Here is a 17848-nt window from a genome sequence, read left to right on the forward strand (position 1 = left end):
TTTCAAAGAGCTGGTTCATATTATGAAATCACCTTTGATTTATGATTTTACAAACAAGAATTTTCATCGCTTACCTATTTCTTTTATTACTTTCGTAATGTCATGATATTTCATGATGGCATGTGTTCTGTCTTTACATGGCAAGATAGGGTTTTTTTTTTTTTTTTTCATCCAGGGTCAAAAGAAGAAAGTGATAGAAAGATAATTGAAAGGATAGAATGAAACACCTACTCAGCAGGCTCTTGATATAACGCAAAAGCAATTCATCAGAAATGCAGTACAGTTCTAAATAATTTATCAGTGGAAAAAAGAGCAAAGAAAATGGGATTTTGAGTTCAATAGGAGTAGGAACATCGCAATTTACAGACTTGGACCTGATGCAAACATAATTATTGTCTAGCTTCTGGTTGAGTTTCTTCAGAGACATAAATTTTGGTAGCAGTAAACCAGAGTGAACAAGCAAAAGGATACAATTAAGTGAAAAAATAAAATGCAGGTCTCTAGACCACTCCAGTGCACGATCGAGCGAGCAACACTAAAACAGCCCCCAGGGCCAGGCCATGTCGTCAGTGTCACTCTCGTCTTAGATCATACAGGCCTACATTGTACATACTACATCGTTTCGTACTCGTCATCGCCAACGTCATGATGGTCGGTCACACGAAATAAATTGCATCATCATAAGAGCTCTTGTATCAACACCACTAGATAGTAGAATCATTATCATTATCACTATCATTCCAGTCAATCTCATCCAAAGCGAAACCCTCAAAATCCTCAAAATCATCGTGGTTAATACTCTCACAAAACACATCTGTAAACGATTCAGACATCGCAGACCTAGCTACACATCTTGCACACAAAAATGAAATGGAGGTGGAAAACTACGATGAATACACAAAAACTATCGACGATGGCATTTTACCGTAGCAGAAAATACACAGAGTATCTTGCACCGGAAAAAAAAAATGGATGTGGAAAACTACGATGAGGAAAACTAGGGTGAAAACCCGATGCGTGAAGACGAACGATGAAGACACTTTTACGGTAAAAATACTTACACGGAAACAAACGAGTGGGTACGATATTCTCGCACACACGAAGATAATCGACACATCGTTCAATCGAAAAACTCAACAAACACTCGAACAAAAACTCACCCCAAATTGTGGCAAACAGGGTAATCACTTAATGAAATAAAAAAAAAAAACACTCTCAGAAGTATGATTGTACTCTGAAAAGAAAGGGATACAATGATACGGAAGCAAAAGAGAGAAAATGAGAGAAATGGACGGGAAACCTAGAGAACGTCGACGAAAGAAGAGCTAGCGATTCGCGATTAGAGCTAACTTTGTATACACTGTAGCTAGCTGTGTGTGTGATCGCGCGTACAAAGGGTTGAAAGCGTTGAAAGCGTTGAAAGCATTGAAAGCGTTGAAAGCGTCCACAGCTTCGGAAAAGTGTTCGGGGATTTCGTTGAATTCGTCCAAAATCCGTCCATGAAGTCTGGACGGAAAAAGCGTTGAAAACGTCCCAGGCGAAATCAACAACGCTAAAAGCGTTGGGACGAAATTTGGACGCACTTTCGTCGGGCGTTTTCTATTGCGCGTACTGTATGTAAGAAAAGCTTAGTATATGGACAGATTGACATTGTAATGTCAAATTTTGGTTGTTTTCCATCGTAGGTCTTTATTTCTTTGACCATTTCCATATGTTGTTCACAATACTCGCTCACCATGCATGAACCAACCTTCAGACAACATCAACCAATTGTTTAAACCATGTTACTTTGATATTGTAGAGTGAATTGTATGTTTGTTAACTTGGTGCTTGCCATAGAATGCTCTTGTACATTAATGTCACTGAGATTGAATTGGTGTGGATGCAGTTATTGAGAGAAGACATGTAATTCGCTGAGAAGAGGGATGACATGTGTACTAAGGTTCACAAGATGAGGTGCCTTGTTTGCAGCTTTTGAGGACGATCATGAAGATCATAGGTGGTGCAAACTGTCCCAATTCACTTGTTCCTTCCCCCCTGACTCCCTCCCCAGGTTGTGGTCCTCACAAGCAGCAGCCTCAAAGCTCAGCTGAATATCGGAGACTTCTGCCACTCCAAGGGCATCCATCTCATCGTCGCCGACACGAGGGGGCTCTTCGGGCAGATCTTCTGCGACTTTGGCGACGCCTTCACGGTGTACGACACGAATGGGGAGGAACCGCTGACCGTCATGGTTTCAGCCATCTCCAAGGTGAGCCCTGGTTTGAAGACAGTGAAAAATCATGTGTGCTAGAACACTCAGAGAGTATGTCACGATGTATCACACCATTGTATTGTTAAAACGTCAGGACTGAATAGATTATCAACATTTATACCACTCAAAGAGGATGACTTTCCAGTGGCGAATCCAGAGGGGAGCACCCCCCTTAATTTTTTGCTAAAACAAAAGAAATACAAAGAAAAAATGTGGGGGGGGGGGGGCATGTGCCCCCCCCCCTTTTTAATTTTGTAAAGGCGCCCCCTCTTTACAGAATTTCTGGATCCGCCCCTGCTTTCAATCTGTGGTCATTTATTGTGACAGTGACATATTTTTTTATCTACATTGTATATTAGGTTATCAAGCTTTTATGTGGTTTTTTTTTTTCATGCATAATTCTCTAATTGGCAAAAGGAAAAGAAGTTACAATAATTATGAATTAGAAAGGAAACATGGGAAGTCCATTTGGCCTTCTGAAATGAGCATTCAATGAGATCATTTTCTGTTGTTTACCGAATATCCTGTTACAGGAAGAGGATGCAGTGGTTACGTGTCTTGATGAAAGCCGCCATGGATTCGAGAGTGGGGATTACATCACCTTCTCAGAGGTTCAGGTGAGTGCTAAATTTGCGCCAATTCTGTTGGTAACTTGTGTGTTTTGTATGAAACTTATTACTGCTTTAGGCACTCAAATCATCATTTAGATATGCACACAGTTTGAAGAATAGTGAAACTTATTCCTGCTTTAGGCACTCAAATCATCATTAATATATGCATACAGTTTGAAGAATAGTTTTAAGGATGTGTCACATGATAATGCATTCTTATCTCTCTCACATGAGATAGATGACTGAAATTTTCTTATTGTCAGCACTCTATGAGGATTGCAACTGATTGACAAATGCCCTTTATCAACGTTAGTTAGCACCGATTATTCAGTGTGTGGAGTAATGTCCATGATAAAAATCATGGGCATACATACTTCTGTGGGATTCAAAACCAAAGCTTCCTAATTGCTGCACAGGCTTCAAAAAAAAAAAAAAAAAAAAAAAAAACTTGACGAAGGAAGCATGAATTTGAGTGTGCGAAAATTGTTGTCACAGTGCATGTCGCGATTCTCTCACGTTCCAGGGGATGACCGAACTGAACGGTTGCGCACCGAGGAAGATCAAGGTCTTGGGGCCATACACCTTCAGCATCGGGGACACCAGCGCTCTCTCCGACTACGTCAGGGGTGGCATTGTGACCCAAGTTAAGATGCCAGAGAAGGTTGCATTTGTAAGTGTCCCAAAATAAATCTCACATGAGCCTATTCTTGGAAGGATAATGATGATAATGAGGATAGTCCAGTCAAAGTGGAAATTTTTGTGAGGAATTTTTCACCCACTGAAGTACACACAAGTTCTAGAAGATGCAACATTTTCAGTAAATTCATAAAGTTATCTGTCATGTCTCATTCAAATTTGTGACAGAAAATGAAAAGAGGATATGGAAGAAGTATAAATATTACTTGTGGTTCTTGTTTTGTTTTGTTTTGGGGTTTTTTTCGTCCCCCAGAAATCACTAAGACAAGCCCTGGACGAGCCAGAGATGGTAATTACGGACTTTGCCAAGTTTGATCGACCTGGGCAGCTCCACCTTGGTTTCCAGGCTTTACATGAATTCAAGGCCAGTCGTGGCTCTCAACCCAGACCACAGAATGCTGTAAGTCACTAGACCGATCATTCACTGAATCTCTATCTGTCTATCTATCTATCTGTCTATCTATCTATCTATCTATCCATCTATCCATCTGTCACTCTATCACTCTATCCCATTATCTATCACTCTATGTATCGATCTATCTATCTTTTTCTATCTATTTATCTGTCTATCTTTTTCTATCTATTTATCTATCTATCTGTCTGTCTATCTTTCTATCTATCTATCTATTCATTCGTCTGTCTATTCAAGGCCAGCCGTGGCTCTCAACCCAGACCACAAATTGATGTAGTCTTTGGACCAATCATTCATTGAATCACATCACTCTCTCCCTCCTTCTCTCCCTCTTTCTCTCCTCTCCTTCTCTTCCCTCTCTTTCTTTCTACCTACATATCTATCTTTCTATTGGAAATATATCTATCAATCTCTGTTTTCATACCATTTTGTCACTCATTTCCAGTTTTGGCTTTAGAACTTCCCAAGGTAGTTTTTGGAATGGAGGATTTGAATACCAGTGTGACCGCCGTGAATGAGTAAAGCTATTTTGCAAGGCATACATGTGACTGGTTTAGTGCAGATGGAAAAGTCTGCAGTGAATCACGTTCTGCTCTTTGTGCATAAAAGTTGGTATTGTTCTTCACCGGGTGCCCTTTTAGCTCTTGGCTATCTACAGACCTTTCATACCATCATGGAGAAATCTTGATACATCAGTCAAATGCTTGCTTGATTCATTTTCTTTGAAAAGAATCTACCGTAAGGCAATGATTATCACATGAACTTGTGAATGCACTTTTGTGTGTCAGTGAAATGTATAAGATATAGGTAATATCCATGCCCAACTGTCAATAAAACTTAACCTTTTGCTAGACTGTCCCTTTTTCATGGCAACTTCACTCTTTTTCCCCACACTAGAATTGATTATTTCATCGTAGACGTCAACTTGAACTTGTAGGTCCCTTGCGCTATTCTGTAGTTGAATGACTTCCTGGTCTCTTTATCATGTAATCAGTGAAAGTGACTGAAGAGAACAAACATATTCATACAGATGCTCACACTAGATAGTCCTGTGTGATCCTCTATGAATGCTTTTTCCTCAATGATATTCACCTTGAAAAGGATGATGCAGCTGCCTTGGTTGCCCTGGCCAAGGATATCAACAGCCGAGCCAAAGAGACGACCAAGCAGGAAGCTGTGGATGAGAAGCTCCTCACACAGCTGGCCTTCAATGCCCAGGGTGACCTTTGCCCCATGCAGGCTGTCATTGGAGGCATCACTGCCCAAGAGGTCATGAAGGTGAGGGGTCATTCTACCTTGGTCAATCTTTGTTGTTATTAAATTATATAATACTCTAATTGATTCTTGTCATTTGATGGGTTGTTTGATGTTGATCATTTGTCCCATTTTACTCTTCACGTCATCATTCATGCAATTGTGGCTCCATTTACCATGCAATCTTGGATCTGTGCGATCCACTCCATTTGCATGCACGTCAAGAACCGGCACACTGCGTACATAAAATGCTTGCGTTTCCAGTGTGCATGCTATCATGTGATCATGCGATTTGTTTCTAAATTCATAAAACCTCGAATGACAAGGGCTTGTCTTTAGGTGTCATATAAAACAAATAATTCATGTATTTTTGTTTGTGCAGTGGACCAAATATTTAATTCAGAAAAAAGATGACATTATTTTTATCTTTCACCTCATGAAATATTCTGTCCATTGCACTCATAACCATTCATTATTTCTATATTATACTAGCGTAAGAGAAAATAGAGATGTTTTGTATGCAAGTATCTAAATCTTTTGTTTTCGTACAGGATGTGTGAAGTAAGGGTGTGTTCAATTGAGTCCTTTTCAGCATCCATATTAGATAATCAAATGTGCAGTAAATAATTAATTTAGCTGCAGCAATGCATTTTTTGCTGTGCTCATGTCTGTAACTCTTGGAAACTCACTACTAAGAAGTCAGGTTAATGGCATCATCCAGTATATATCTTGAACCACTATGCTTGCAGTTAACTACAAGAATTGAATTTTGGAGTAGTTTAATTTCAATTTCAGTTTAATTCACTTTAATTATAATCATAAAAACAGAACTTTATACAGTGTATAATGTGCGGGGAGTTCACAAACAAAGCTATAGGCTTGAGACAAATGTGATCTCCTTTGTAGGGTTGAATACATAAAAATATACAAAATACAGATTCAGAGTTAGATTCCAACTACTCAATGACGGCAACAGATAGTTGATCCCAGTCACTGAAAGACTTGCAGTAGATATGGAAGCATCGTTGTATAGTGGATACTGCTATGGATTTGTGATCAGAACGTCAAAGGTTAGAATCCTGCCTGTTACTTTCATCTTGGAACAAATTGTTTCCCCTACAATATTCCTCATGACAGAGGTGTATAAATGGTTACCTGGCAGTGTAGGAGTAATAATAATAATCATAATAATAGCAGGGCCTTCTGGAAGAGCAGTGTTTACACTGAAGATGCTACTTAGAGTAGATAAGACCGTATTACTGTGATAATGTCTAGGGTGCGTTTGAGTGCTCTCCTAAAGGGAACCGTACTGTACTAGAGGAGTGCTCAAACTCTGCTTAAGTGTACCATACCATACTGAAGCAAGCCAGAAGTGGACCACTTCCTGATGTGCTCCAAAAGGGTACCAAAAGCATACCAAAAGTTTGCATGTGAAGAATGCACGTAACGTGCACATGCGTCATAATGCAAAGAGTTCATAGTCTCTTTGTTCGGGACATCTGTAAGCAGTTCAAGCACGCCAGGTGAATGACACTCTTGTCAAATGTGTGACCCCCTCTAAAAATAACTCATGAGGTATGCTTTCTCAACAGAGTACTGGAATGCTCCAAATCTGGCACAGTTCAATACGATACGCTTTGGTTCAGTCAGCTTTTGTTCGCTTTAGAGCTCCAACCATTCTAGGACTCTATTTTTGTAATGATATCAATCTTAACCCATCATATGCATCCATAGTTCTCAGCATGATGTAACTACAGTACCCTTTTCCTCTCCATGCAGGCATGTAGCGGGAAGTTCCACCCCATCAAGCAGTGGCTCTACTTTGATGCCCTGGAGTGCCTCCCGGAAGATGAGGCTCTGGCACCCAAGGAAGTCTCCTGCCAACCGGTAAGTTTAAAGGCATGGTATAGTATTGCTCGTGGCGAGGATTCAGCTTTTAACTCTTTGTGAGACACTTAGAAACCACTTTATGAAATGTTAAACAGCATACAAAATTCTTAGAGGAATTCAAAGTTTATTCGATGAAAATTAGTTTTGATATGACTGAGATATCCAAAAGCAAATTAAACAAAGTGATCCTAATAAATGGTGGGTCTCCCCTTTTATTAGGAGCACTTTGCTTTGCATATCTCGACCATTTCAAAACCAATTTTCATCAAATAAACTTAGAATTCTCTTAGAATTATATACTATTTCATATTTCATAAGAGGTGTTTCATTATTTGTAAAATCATGAAAATCATTAAAAAATGTTGGAAACCTACATCCCCATCTCAACCAAAAGTGTACTATCCCTTTAATCCTCCCTATATCATTTTTAATATATGAAAAACAAAAACAATACACCAACAACATGTAAGTGCCAAACAAAAAAGGAAAACAGACAACTGTGGTTCCATGCAATCTTATATCCATTGTTGTATCATTCTATAGGAAGACACACAACCGTCGAAAGCATCTTGTCAAATAATCATAAACATTCTTTTCATATGCATGAGTGTCTATATTAACCCTTTACTTGAACTCTTAATCATTTGACAGAGTTTGTTGACCCTGATGAGCAATGAGAAGCCAAGGTGATTTGCACCAATAGGGTGTATTCAAGAAAAAAACACACACACAGACAGACAGACATGCACATACACAATGTGGTCAATCTATTAGTGGACCGTGCCATGCTGAGCATTGTGTATGCTCACATTGATGTTTCTGTACTGTGAAGTATGACTGAAAGCTCCTATAATTCAGACGTAAGAGCTATTTTCGTAGCATGTGTTCATTCTTTAGGTCATTGAAAGTGATACTGAGTGCAATTGCAATTGCCTTTCTATGTCTTGTAAGTTCTCGTGATATGTTTATATCAACTCTGTATGAACTTGAAGTTGATTATGAAATGAAATGAAATGAAATGAAATGAAATGAAATGAAATGAAATGAAATGAAATGAAATGAAATGAAATGAAATGAAATGAAATGAAATGAAATGAAATGAAATGAAATGAAATGAAATGAAATGAAATGAAATGAAATGAAATGAAATTTATTTACCAAACAAACAAACAAACATCGTCAACAAAGTCACAACAATTAATAGTTATAATTTGGCAAAAAAGAACTGGCAATAGCGTGCAGGCTAGTCGAGGCCAGTCCTTTCAATGATATAGATTATGATATAACGTATTTACAATATTTACAGAAGAATTGTTATATGTACATAATTATTTACATGTTTTCATAGGGGATCATTGTTATATTGATAACAGATATTTTCGCATATTATTATGAATTAATAGAGTTAAAGGTCATTTAATATCTATGCTTCATTGCAGGTCAATAGCCGATACGACAGCCAGATAGCTGTCTTTGGCTCAGAGTTCCAGCAGAGAATGATTGCACAAAAATACTTCATTGTGAGTACCAACCTAGTTCTAGGCGTGCCTTTGCCATGTTTACAGTCTGATGAAACCACCAGTCAACTTCGTAACACGTAAAATGTAGTAAATGCCAACTTGTGTATTTATAAGACATACCTTCATATCAATAATTTACATCTGGAATGATTATGCCATAATGGTGCCGTCCTGCATTGCTACCTCTATCAAGAAAAACGTGGAGTTCAACACTAAGCACCTCCCCGTTTGCTATATGTAGTGAAATTAAAATGCACTGCTTGCTGGTATGTGGCAAGCTTGCTCTCTCTTTATCTAAGTTGCTTTTTGTGTAGTTTCTCTGTCTGTCCATGAAATACTATATATGCTAAATATTTCGTGATGTTGTTATTTTTTGCGAATATCATGAGTCGGGTCCTATTTGTGAATTTAAAAACAAATGAAAATATTAACTCTGATCTCAACAAGAATATGAGTTGCATGCATACATTTCCCTGTTCAGTACTGTACTCCGTAATCGCGAATTAAACCACTCGTGACATTGTCAGGAAATCCTGATTTGTGGGAATGTAGACTCGCAAAATATATGGGGTATACAGTAAGAATTCTGTTAGGGAGTGTCCCATGGTGTTCTGTTACAGTGATTAATCATAAAAACATATTGTATCTTTAATTCAGTCTGCCTTTGAGGGAATTAGTTGTAGCAAGGACTAACCATGGTCTTGTGTGACTTGTTTCTTCCTCAGGTCGGAGCGGGGGCCATCGGCTGTGAACTGCTGAAAAACTTTGCCATGCTCGGCCTCGGCTGTGGGCCGAACGGCAACGTCTTTGTCACCGACATGGACATCATCGAGAAGTCGAACTTGAACAGACAGTTCCTCTTCAGACCACACGATGTACAGGTAAGGAGAAGCGCAGAGAGATACTTTTGATACATGTACTTCATTGTTCTCAGAGCAAATGTTGACAAATGCCATTTTGAATCTTAAGTGGGGATCTTGCTCATCTACATGTGACGAAGATTTGCAGTTTCATTTATGTGATGTCTCTGTTGAGAAGGAGAAGTAGGACTTGATAGGAGGATGGAATTAATGAGTTTGAATTAACTAAGATTGACATAAGCAGAGAGAGCAGGTCCAAGGAGGGATTCCAGGTAACCAACCCGGCATAACAGGATGGATTTCTGATACAGTTGTAGCATGTTGTGTTGATTGTTGCAGTGTTCCACTTTCCTATAGCACGTCTCATTACAGCAGTCCTGTCAATGTTCATTACTAGCCTTCACCCTGCATATGCAAGTCAAAAGAAGTATTTATGTCACACAGTCATCAATTATTTCATATTATTTATCAAAGGTATCAAAGAAAAATTGGAAATGTTGTTGCTATCAAAGTACATAAGCAATCATGACAGGATCAGCAATCGTTACGAGGCAGGTTAGTTTTGAGCCATGGTTTTTGAAGATATGAAACTGAAATGTAAAGTGGACTGTCCTCTGTAATCACAGAGGTAATTACTAACAGAGAAGTCATAAGAATGCCTCACCTTGAGGGGTAGCTTTGTCAGGCAAAAGTAATACACAGCATCCCTTTGAGCAATGTAAGATACTCTAAATATTTGTCATTTATGAAAACTTGTACAGAAGTCAAAAACTAATCTTTCATTTCTGACTGTACTCATGTATTTTTGTTTTGTTTTGTTTGTTTGTGTTTTGTTTTTGTTTTAGTATAACCATAAACTGAAAGGTTAAAAATCAAAGTTCATGAAACATATATCACTTCTTTTCACCTTGATGCAGAAACCCAAGTCAGAGACAGCTGCCAAGGCGGCCAAGGAAATGAACCCAGATCTGAACATCACCCATCATCTCAACAGAGTAGGACCAGAGACAGAAAACATCTATGATGACACCTTCTTTGAGGCTCTGTCGGGGGTCGCCAACGCTCTGGACAATGTAGACGCACGTAAGTAGTCATGCTTTCATATCTGCCCATGGTGAACCTGTCAAGTTTCAGAAACTGCATTTGTGTAGTTTGATAATTTTTTTTTTAATTATTATTTGTATCAGCTTAGCTGTTGTATTTTTCATGTGAGATCTTCTTTTTATTCATGCCTAATCATTTGTATTGGTTTCAAATTTTCATTAGTCTCTTCATGGCCAAACTTACTATTGATTCTTCAATTTGAAGCACAATGAAAGATTAAAGTTCCCATTTTGCTCTGAAATTAACATATTCTTGAAGAATTTAGTAATGATTTTTTTTTGCAGATTTATTAAATTTAGCTAGTTCTATCTAATGTTGTGCAGCGAAAATCAGAGGTGATAGTGTAAGGGTGGCAAAATATTGATGGTTTTACTTGAATGTTCTCCCAGGATCTACAGGTAAATGTAGATAGGAAAGGAGAAGTAGTAAGTAGATTTACACAAGAGTGTAATTTATGTTTTATGGGCTAAAGAGATGAAGAATATGTACCACAGCTAGAGGTGGATTACATTGAGAAGTTATGCCATCCCACACCAGTGATTACCAATAGCTCTTTCTTGGTTTGCATTACAATGTTTGTTGAGGTGGCTGTGACAAGGCAATCTGGTTTTATATTTTGAGTTTCTAATGGACTCCCCAGAAATGCCAGCCAGGTTTTGGAGCGCATCATATGTACGTATGTATGACTTGATACAGTGCACTCTTGTTTCAATTAACAGGGTTTTAAAAAGACTCTCATTACAATTAAGTAAAAATTCAGGTCCCAAAGTTATCATCAATCTCCATGTACTTCACTGTTTGACTATGACAAAAAACAACAAACAATCTGCCAGTCCTGAGGACATTGATGTATATAACAGGAGCCAGTTATAATGGGAGTCACCTGTACATGTTTGCCTCAGTTTCTGTCCCAGCTAGGCTTGGATCCCAAGGCTGTCATTTTTAAACTAACCGCCAGATGGCTACCTGACTTCCTGACATTGAGTTTCTCTTTCCCTTCATTATCTCTATTCTCTTACCCACCCATCCACTGTCAACTCCTCATCCTATTCTTCTCCTTCACCTCATACCCTTATTTTAATGTTAAATCCTCCCCCCTGCCCTCACCCTTTTCCACAGGTATGTACATGGACCGGCGCTGTGTCTACTACCGGAAATCCCTCCTGGAGTCGGGCACGCTGGGCACCAAGGGTAACGTCCAGGTGGTCCTGCCCTTCCTTACAGAGTCCTACTCCTCCTCCCAGGACCCACCCGAGAAGTCCATTCCCATCTGCACCCTCAAGAACTTCCCCAATGCCATCGAGCACACCATCCAGTGGGCCCGCGACATGTTTGAGGGGCTCTTCCGCAACCCCGCCGAGAACGTGGCGCAGTATGTCGGGTGAGTCAAAAGGGCGTGACAGTTATTAGCTGTCGGGGATACTTTTCTTGTTGTCAAGCTTTGAAAAGGTAGTAATTTTGCAAAATTTCATGTGTTGGAGTGTTCTTGGACTTCGTATTAATTTCACCGACTTTGTTAACATATTACTGTTTTTGTTTTTGTTGTTTTTTGTACAGAGATCCCAAGTTCATGGAGAGAACTCTAAAAATGCCTGGATGTCAGCCGGTAAGTAGAATGGAATGTTGAAAATCATTTGAGGATGCTTAAATGTGGCAGTATGCTGTTATATAAGTAAATTCTATGTTATGAACATTCCTGGCATATTTGTATGCTTTCATGATAATTTCTGTGTGTTTCATAGGCACATAACAAGACTTGTTCATTGTAATATGTGTGCTTCATATTTTCAGTAGATTCTTTTTTTTTTTTTTTTCTTAGTGTTTCATCTGATTTAAAGATTGCATGCTCTGTCATTTTTTTTTTTTTTTTTTGGGGGGGGGGTTGGGGTGAGGGGATTCCTTGTCATTCCTTTTTCATGTCTCAGAATGTCTCTATTTCCAATTCCTTAATTTAATATTTACTCTGTTCCTGCCTTCCATTTTTTTCAGTTGACTTTCATTTACCTGAAAAAGGTTGTAATTCATACTATATGTCTTCTCTTAGATCATTTGTTTTGTAATTCATAAATACACGTTTTTTGTTAGAGCATTCTGTTTTCTGGTATACTTTATAGTGTGTCCATATTTAATCCATTACGTACTGGAAATGAGTGTACCATTTATTGTGTTTGTAGTAAATTACTGTCTTTTGGAGGCAAGAAGTTTAAATAAACTTTTTTATGTGTATTGCACAGCTTGAGGTGATTGAGCTGCTAAAGCGAGCCTTGGTGGACGAGAGGCCCAAGAACCTCGATGAGTGTATATCATGGGCCAGGCATCACTTTGAGAGCCAGTATGTCAATCAAATCAAACAGCTTCTCTTCAACTTTCCCAAGGATCAGGTAAAATCCAAATCTTATTATATATTTCTTCCCCATATCTCTCTGTCTGAACCTTTTGTATGTTTGAGTGCCGGATTGTTACAGAAATCATCATAGCATTGTACACACTGTCCACAGTCCCTGGCACAGAGAGGGTTAACCCTAACTAGGCCGGGGGGGGGGGGGGGGGGGGGGGGGGGGGGGGGGGTCTCCGAGGCCCCCCCCCCCCCCCCCCCCGACGTTCCGCGCGATGTATCGCTAACGTGGAAAGCTATTGCCGCGACGTTTCATGACTTTTTTCTGTCGAGTCTCCCGCATCTTTTGACACCAAATTTGCGATGCCCGGGCGCGCGGTTCCGAAGTTTCGCATAAATATGTACATGCATATCAGACCAAAAATTGCTCAAAAACGGGAAGTCGTGTACAATTTCAATGGAAACTGTGCTTACAGTCAAATTTCATAAAAGCATGATTATTTTGGGGTTTATTGATTAAAATCAATTAATAACATATTTTCTTGTTCGGAACAATGTCGCGGACAAGTTTCATCGAAAAAACAATGAAAAACATAAAGTCGAAAAAACAAAGAAATACATAAGAAATTCAAAAAACAAAAATACATAAGAAATTCAAAAAACAATAAAATACTTAAGAAATTTTTTCGGATAGCTCAGTTTTTTTCTCTTATATTTGCTTAGGACACTAAAAAGAATATTTAAACAAAAAAATGTGCCCATTTCGAGCTTTATTTAGTGATTTATACCAAATTGACCAATTTCATGCATCATTATGCATAAATTAGCATAATTAAGCATAAATGACAATTTTTTAAAAATCTAACTTCGTAGTACTTTAGATTACATCATAGGCAATGTGTGTGCCAATTTTCGTCGTGATCGCGCAGTCGACGGCCGAGATCTGGAGGGGGGGCCTGGGAGGCCCCCCCCCCCCCCCCCGGCTCTATGATCTACCTAAATAGCCCGGCCTAGTTAGGGTTAAACACAGGATATGCTTGCTTCGTTTGCATTTGCATTTGCTTTTCTTTGAAATGAGAAGATACTGGCTAAACTATTTATCGAGAAACAATTCTTTATGACTATGTGGTTCATTGGTGTAAACTAGTCATAGATTTATCCATATGGCAAATTAGCTATCTCTAATTGTGTTTGATTGATTTCATACAATTTATTTTATTTTCCTTGTATATTTCTTTGTAACCACTGATCTTTTACGAGACTGAATAAACAAAACACACAAAAGAAATATACAACTCATACATGTCTCTTCAAACTTTGATCGCATTCATTTGAAGTGTGGATGTACCGTGTATAATCACTGTCTGCGTGAATGTGTGTATGTGTGTTCAATATCTGTGAGATTGTCAACAAGAGATATTTATATTTTGTCTGTCAATGTCCAATCCAAATTCTCCTAGTATCTACTCGCATCTTGTCTGGCATGTACTCATTCACAGTCTTCTGAATATTTATTTTAAAAAAACAGTCAGCAGTGACACAACGGTAGTCTATAAACTTTGTGTGCCACATTATAGTGCATTCAAACTGATAATGCAATATTCGTTGAGGACTGGTGGACACTTTTGCACATTTCTGCAGACGACAAGTTCTGGCGCCCCCTTCTGGTCAGGCCCCAAAAGATGCCCACATCCGCTGGAGTTTGACCCCAATAATGTAAGTATTGACAGTGTACTTGTGTCTCTTCATCCATCTGGTATTGCTCATTAGTCCTCGATCCTCTGTTTTGCAGAAGCTGATGTGCATTAATTTTCTCTTTGAAGCCTTTTCATGTTTCCTTTTGTCACTGGACACTATAAGATGTATGCTTTCTATTGATGTACATCCTAAACACACTGTTGAGCATTATGGTGGCTCAATTTCAGGAATTTTCAACTTACGCTTACTGAGCTGGGCATGATGATGTTCAAATTGCATGAAAAAAAAGCATCTATATTTGAGAATTCTGTTGTCACTATCAAGAGCTGAGTGAAGAAATATCACCATGCCTATAAGCTGTTCATTAAATCATTTATTCTGAGACTACTGTTTATGGAAAATATTATGTGTATTGAACCTGGTTACTCACAAATGTGCATGTTTATGAAGCATTTAGTGTTCATTTTCAATGCTAATTTTCATACCTGTATATTCACGCAAGCACAGAGACTCTGGTACGTTGTATCACTATGCAGACCCAAAACATTGTTGAGCCGGGCCTTTAAAGGGAAGGTAAACCCAAAGAGCAATGTGGATTGAGTGAAAGCAGCAACATTAGTAGAACACATCAGTGAAAGTTTGAGGAAAATCGAACAATCGATGCAAAAGTTATGAATTTTTAAAGTTTTGGTGTTGGAACTGCTGGATGAGGAGACTACTAGAGGATATGACATATGAGTGGACAACAATACAAAGAAAATATAAAGGAAATTCAACAAAAATTCACTTTTCTAGAGTTATGAAAGAGCAATGGACCAACCTCTCTCAGAAAGCAGGGGGAATAATTGCTACCCTTAACATATGTCAATATCAAGTTGATGGAATTTGTAATTTTCATGAAAAATGGATTTTTGTAGAATTTTCTTTATGTTTTCTTGGTATTGTTGTCCACTCATACGTCATAACTTCTAGTAGTCTCCTCATCCAGCGGTTCCATCACCAAAACTTTAAAAATTCATAACTTTTGCATCGATTGTCCGATTTTCTTCAAACTTTCACTGATGTGTTCTACTAATGTTGCTGCTTTCACTCAATCCACATTGCTCTTGGGGTTTATCTTCCCTTTAACCCATTCCTTACGGGAACCTGGTTTACCAGGTTCCCGTGGGAGCAACTGATATATGGGAACCTGGTTTACCAGGTTCCCAAAATGAAGACAAGGGTGCCTGCTTCAGTGGCCTAAATTCATGTTTCTTTGTGTAATATGCTCAGAAAAGTGGGTTTGATAAAGAGATCAGAGTTTATTCTATCAGGATTTGTTCTCCTGCTGTTAAAAAAAAAGAAGGGGGTTTTACAGTATTATGTACCTTTTCCTGATTTAGGTTTTTACTTGTTCTGCTGTAAACTTGTACGAACATGTACATAATGATCAAGGCTGAGATCAGTTAGAAATGCGGGTTCGCTGACCCCAGTCAACTCATTCAGGTACCTGGTTTTGTGTAGAACAAAAGATTCTGAGAGCTCATCAGCGCGCGCTCTATTCATACCTCACACCCGATCGATATTTCCATTGTTCACGGGCACAGGTAGTTGACCGTAGAAAGGGGGACACAATGAACCGCTTGACTGCCTTCACACAGCTGGATTACCAACCTGTGTGCCTCTCTGTCGACGGGCGAAAAGAATCTCGTTTGGGGGCATTAAAGGCACTCAGAGAATTGCGGAAGGAACGGGTTAATATAAAAGCTGGGAATGGTGTGTGATGTCACTGCATTCATCCGGAATAATTTCACCCTTGAGTAAATTCCTACAAAGTGGGTATGTTTGTGCTGTCAGAAGCACACATGGATGTCATTCTTGGTGATTCAAAGAAAGCCTACAATGTATGTATTACAGTGCACTCCTGTTATAACGAACACAGTTATTATGAAATTCCAGCTACAGAGAAGTAAAATTCCGGACCCAAAATTATCGTTTAGATATCCCTATACACTTTATTTGTTCGGATATAATGAAGGAAAACTGCCGGTCCCGAGGATTTTGTTATAACAGGAGTTTCCTGTATTACCATAGAGACTCTTGAGGATACAAAACCAAGCACAAGTAAAAGTCACCATGATCCATGATCCAAACTGCTGTGCTTTGTTATTACATGGCAGTACATGAAAAGAAAGGTGAAAAAAAAAACACCAAACATTTTGATCATAATGTCTAGCCTCAAAGATGAAATTTCATCAGAGAAAAAGAAAAAAAAATGTTCTTTGACATGCTTATCCACAGGAAATGCATTTAAGCTATGTGCTAACAGCCAGTAACCTACTAGCAGAGGTGTACGGCATCCCACAGTGCAGAGAGGAGAGTTACATCCGCAAAGTGCTGCAGACCATCCACGTTCCAGTATTCACACCCAAGGCTGGTGAGTACACTCAGACGTTGCCATGACGACAAGAAAGATGCCCATCTTCCTAGTTGAGGGGGAGGGGACATCCACTTTGCATGATACTGTATACCCAGTGCTTATTACAAACATATTGAAAGACTTCTGAAATGGGACAAGAGGGAAGCATTTTTGATATGTCTACCAGTTTTTCAAGTTATCACACTACCTTGTAGTGTAACAACAGTAGTCATTGTTAAAAATTGTTCACAGTGCCAGCCCCCATTTCATGACCTCAAGAGAAAGTGCACATTTTGCTGTGCATAGGTTTGACTTGGAGTGAGCTTAATGTTGACAGAAATGGTTTTACACAGCTTTCTTAACCCTGACTTACCTGGGGGGGGGGGGGGGATTATGGCCCCCCCCCCTTCAGATCTCGACCGTTGATCGGAAATTTTGCATGAACATAAAGCCGGATGTAATCTACAAGACTGTTCAGTTAAATTTTCAAAAATTTGCATTTTCTATTTTAAATCAATTAATTATGCAAATATATGCAAAAAAAAACCTCATTTTCGTCTGTAATTGGCTTATAAAAGCTTATGGAATGCTGATTTTTGGTGTAAATATTCCTAGTGACTCTGCATAAAAAAAATTTCAGTATCATATAATATATATAATTTCTTATGTTTTTTATTGTTTTATCAATTCTTTATGTATTTCTTTGTTTTGTCAAACTTTTGTTTTTGTTTTTTCAGCAGAATTTGTCACATATTTTGAAGTATAATTATACTAAAACAAATTGATTTCAGCCATTAAATTAAGAATATGAATCTT

The 17848-nt window shown here is 38.6% G+C and overlaps 1 protein-coding gene across 1 annotated transcript in view; it reads left to right on the forward strand.

The window, feature by feature from the left end:
• The window catches only part of LOC140242731 (ubiquitin-like modifier-activating enzyme 1), a 42793-nt gene that overhangs the window by 19215 nt on the left and 5730 nt on the right, over positions 1-17848 (forward strand). The window contains exons 6-19 of the mRNA XM_072322494.1: positions 2054-2251; positions 2788-2871; positions 3389-3535; positions 3815-3961; positions 5075-5251; positions 7007-7114; positions 8557-8637; positions 9363-9518; positions 10415-10580; positions 11721-11982; positions 12159-12207; positions 12836-12982; positions 14578-14652; positions 16915-17050. Of these exons, the coding sequence (XP_072178595.1) occupies positions 2054-2251; positions 2788-2871; positions 3389-3535; positions 3815-3961; positions 5075-5251; positions 7007-7114; positions 8557-8637; positions 9363-9518; positions 10415-10580; positions 11721-11982; positions 12159-12207; positions 12836-12982; positions 14578-14652; positions 16915-17050 (1933 nt within the window). The remainder of the gene's footprint in view (positions 1-2053; positions 2252-2787; positions 2872-3388; positions 3536-3814; positions 3962-5074; positions 5252-7006; positions 7115-8556; positions 8638-9362; positions 9519-10414; positions 10581-11720; positions 11983-12158; positions 12208-12835; positions 12983-14577; positions 14653-16914; positions 17051-17848) is intronic.

Source organism: Diadema setosum, chromosome 2 (assembly GCF_964275005.1).
Source record: "Diadema setosum chromosome 2, eeDiaSeto1, whole genome shotgun sequence".
Lineage (NCBI taxonomy): Eukaryota > Metazoa > Echinodermata > Echinoidea > Diadematoida > Diadematidae > Diadema > Diadema setosum.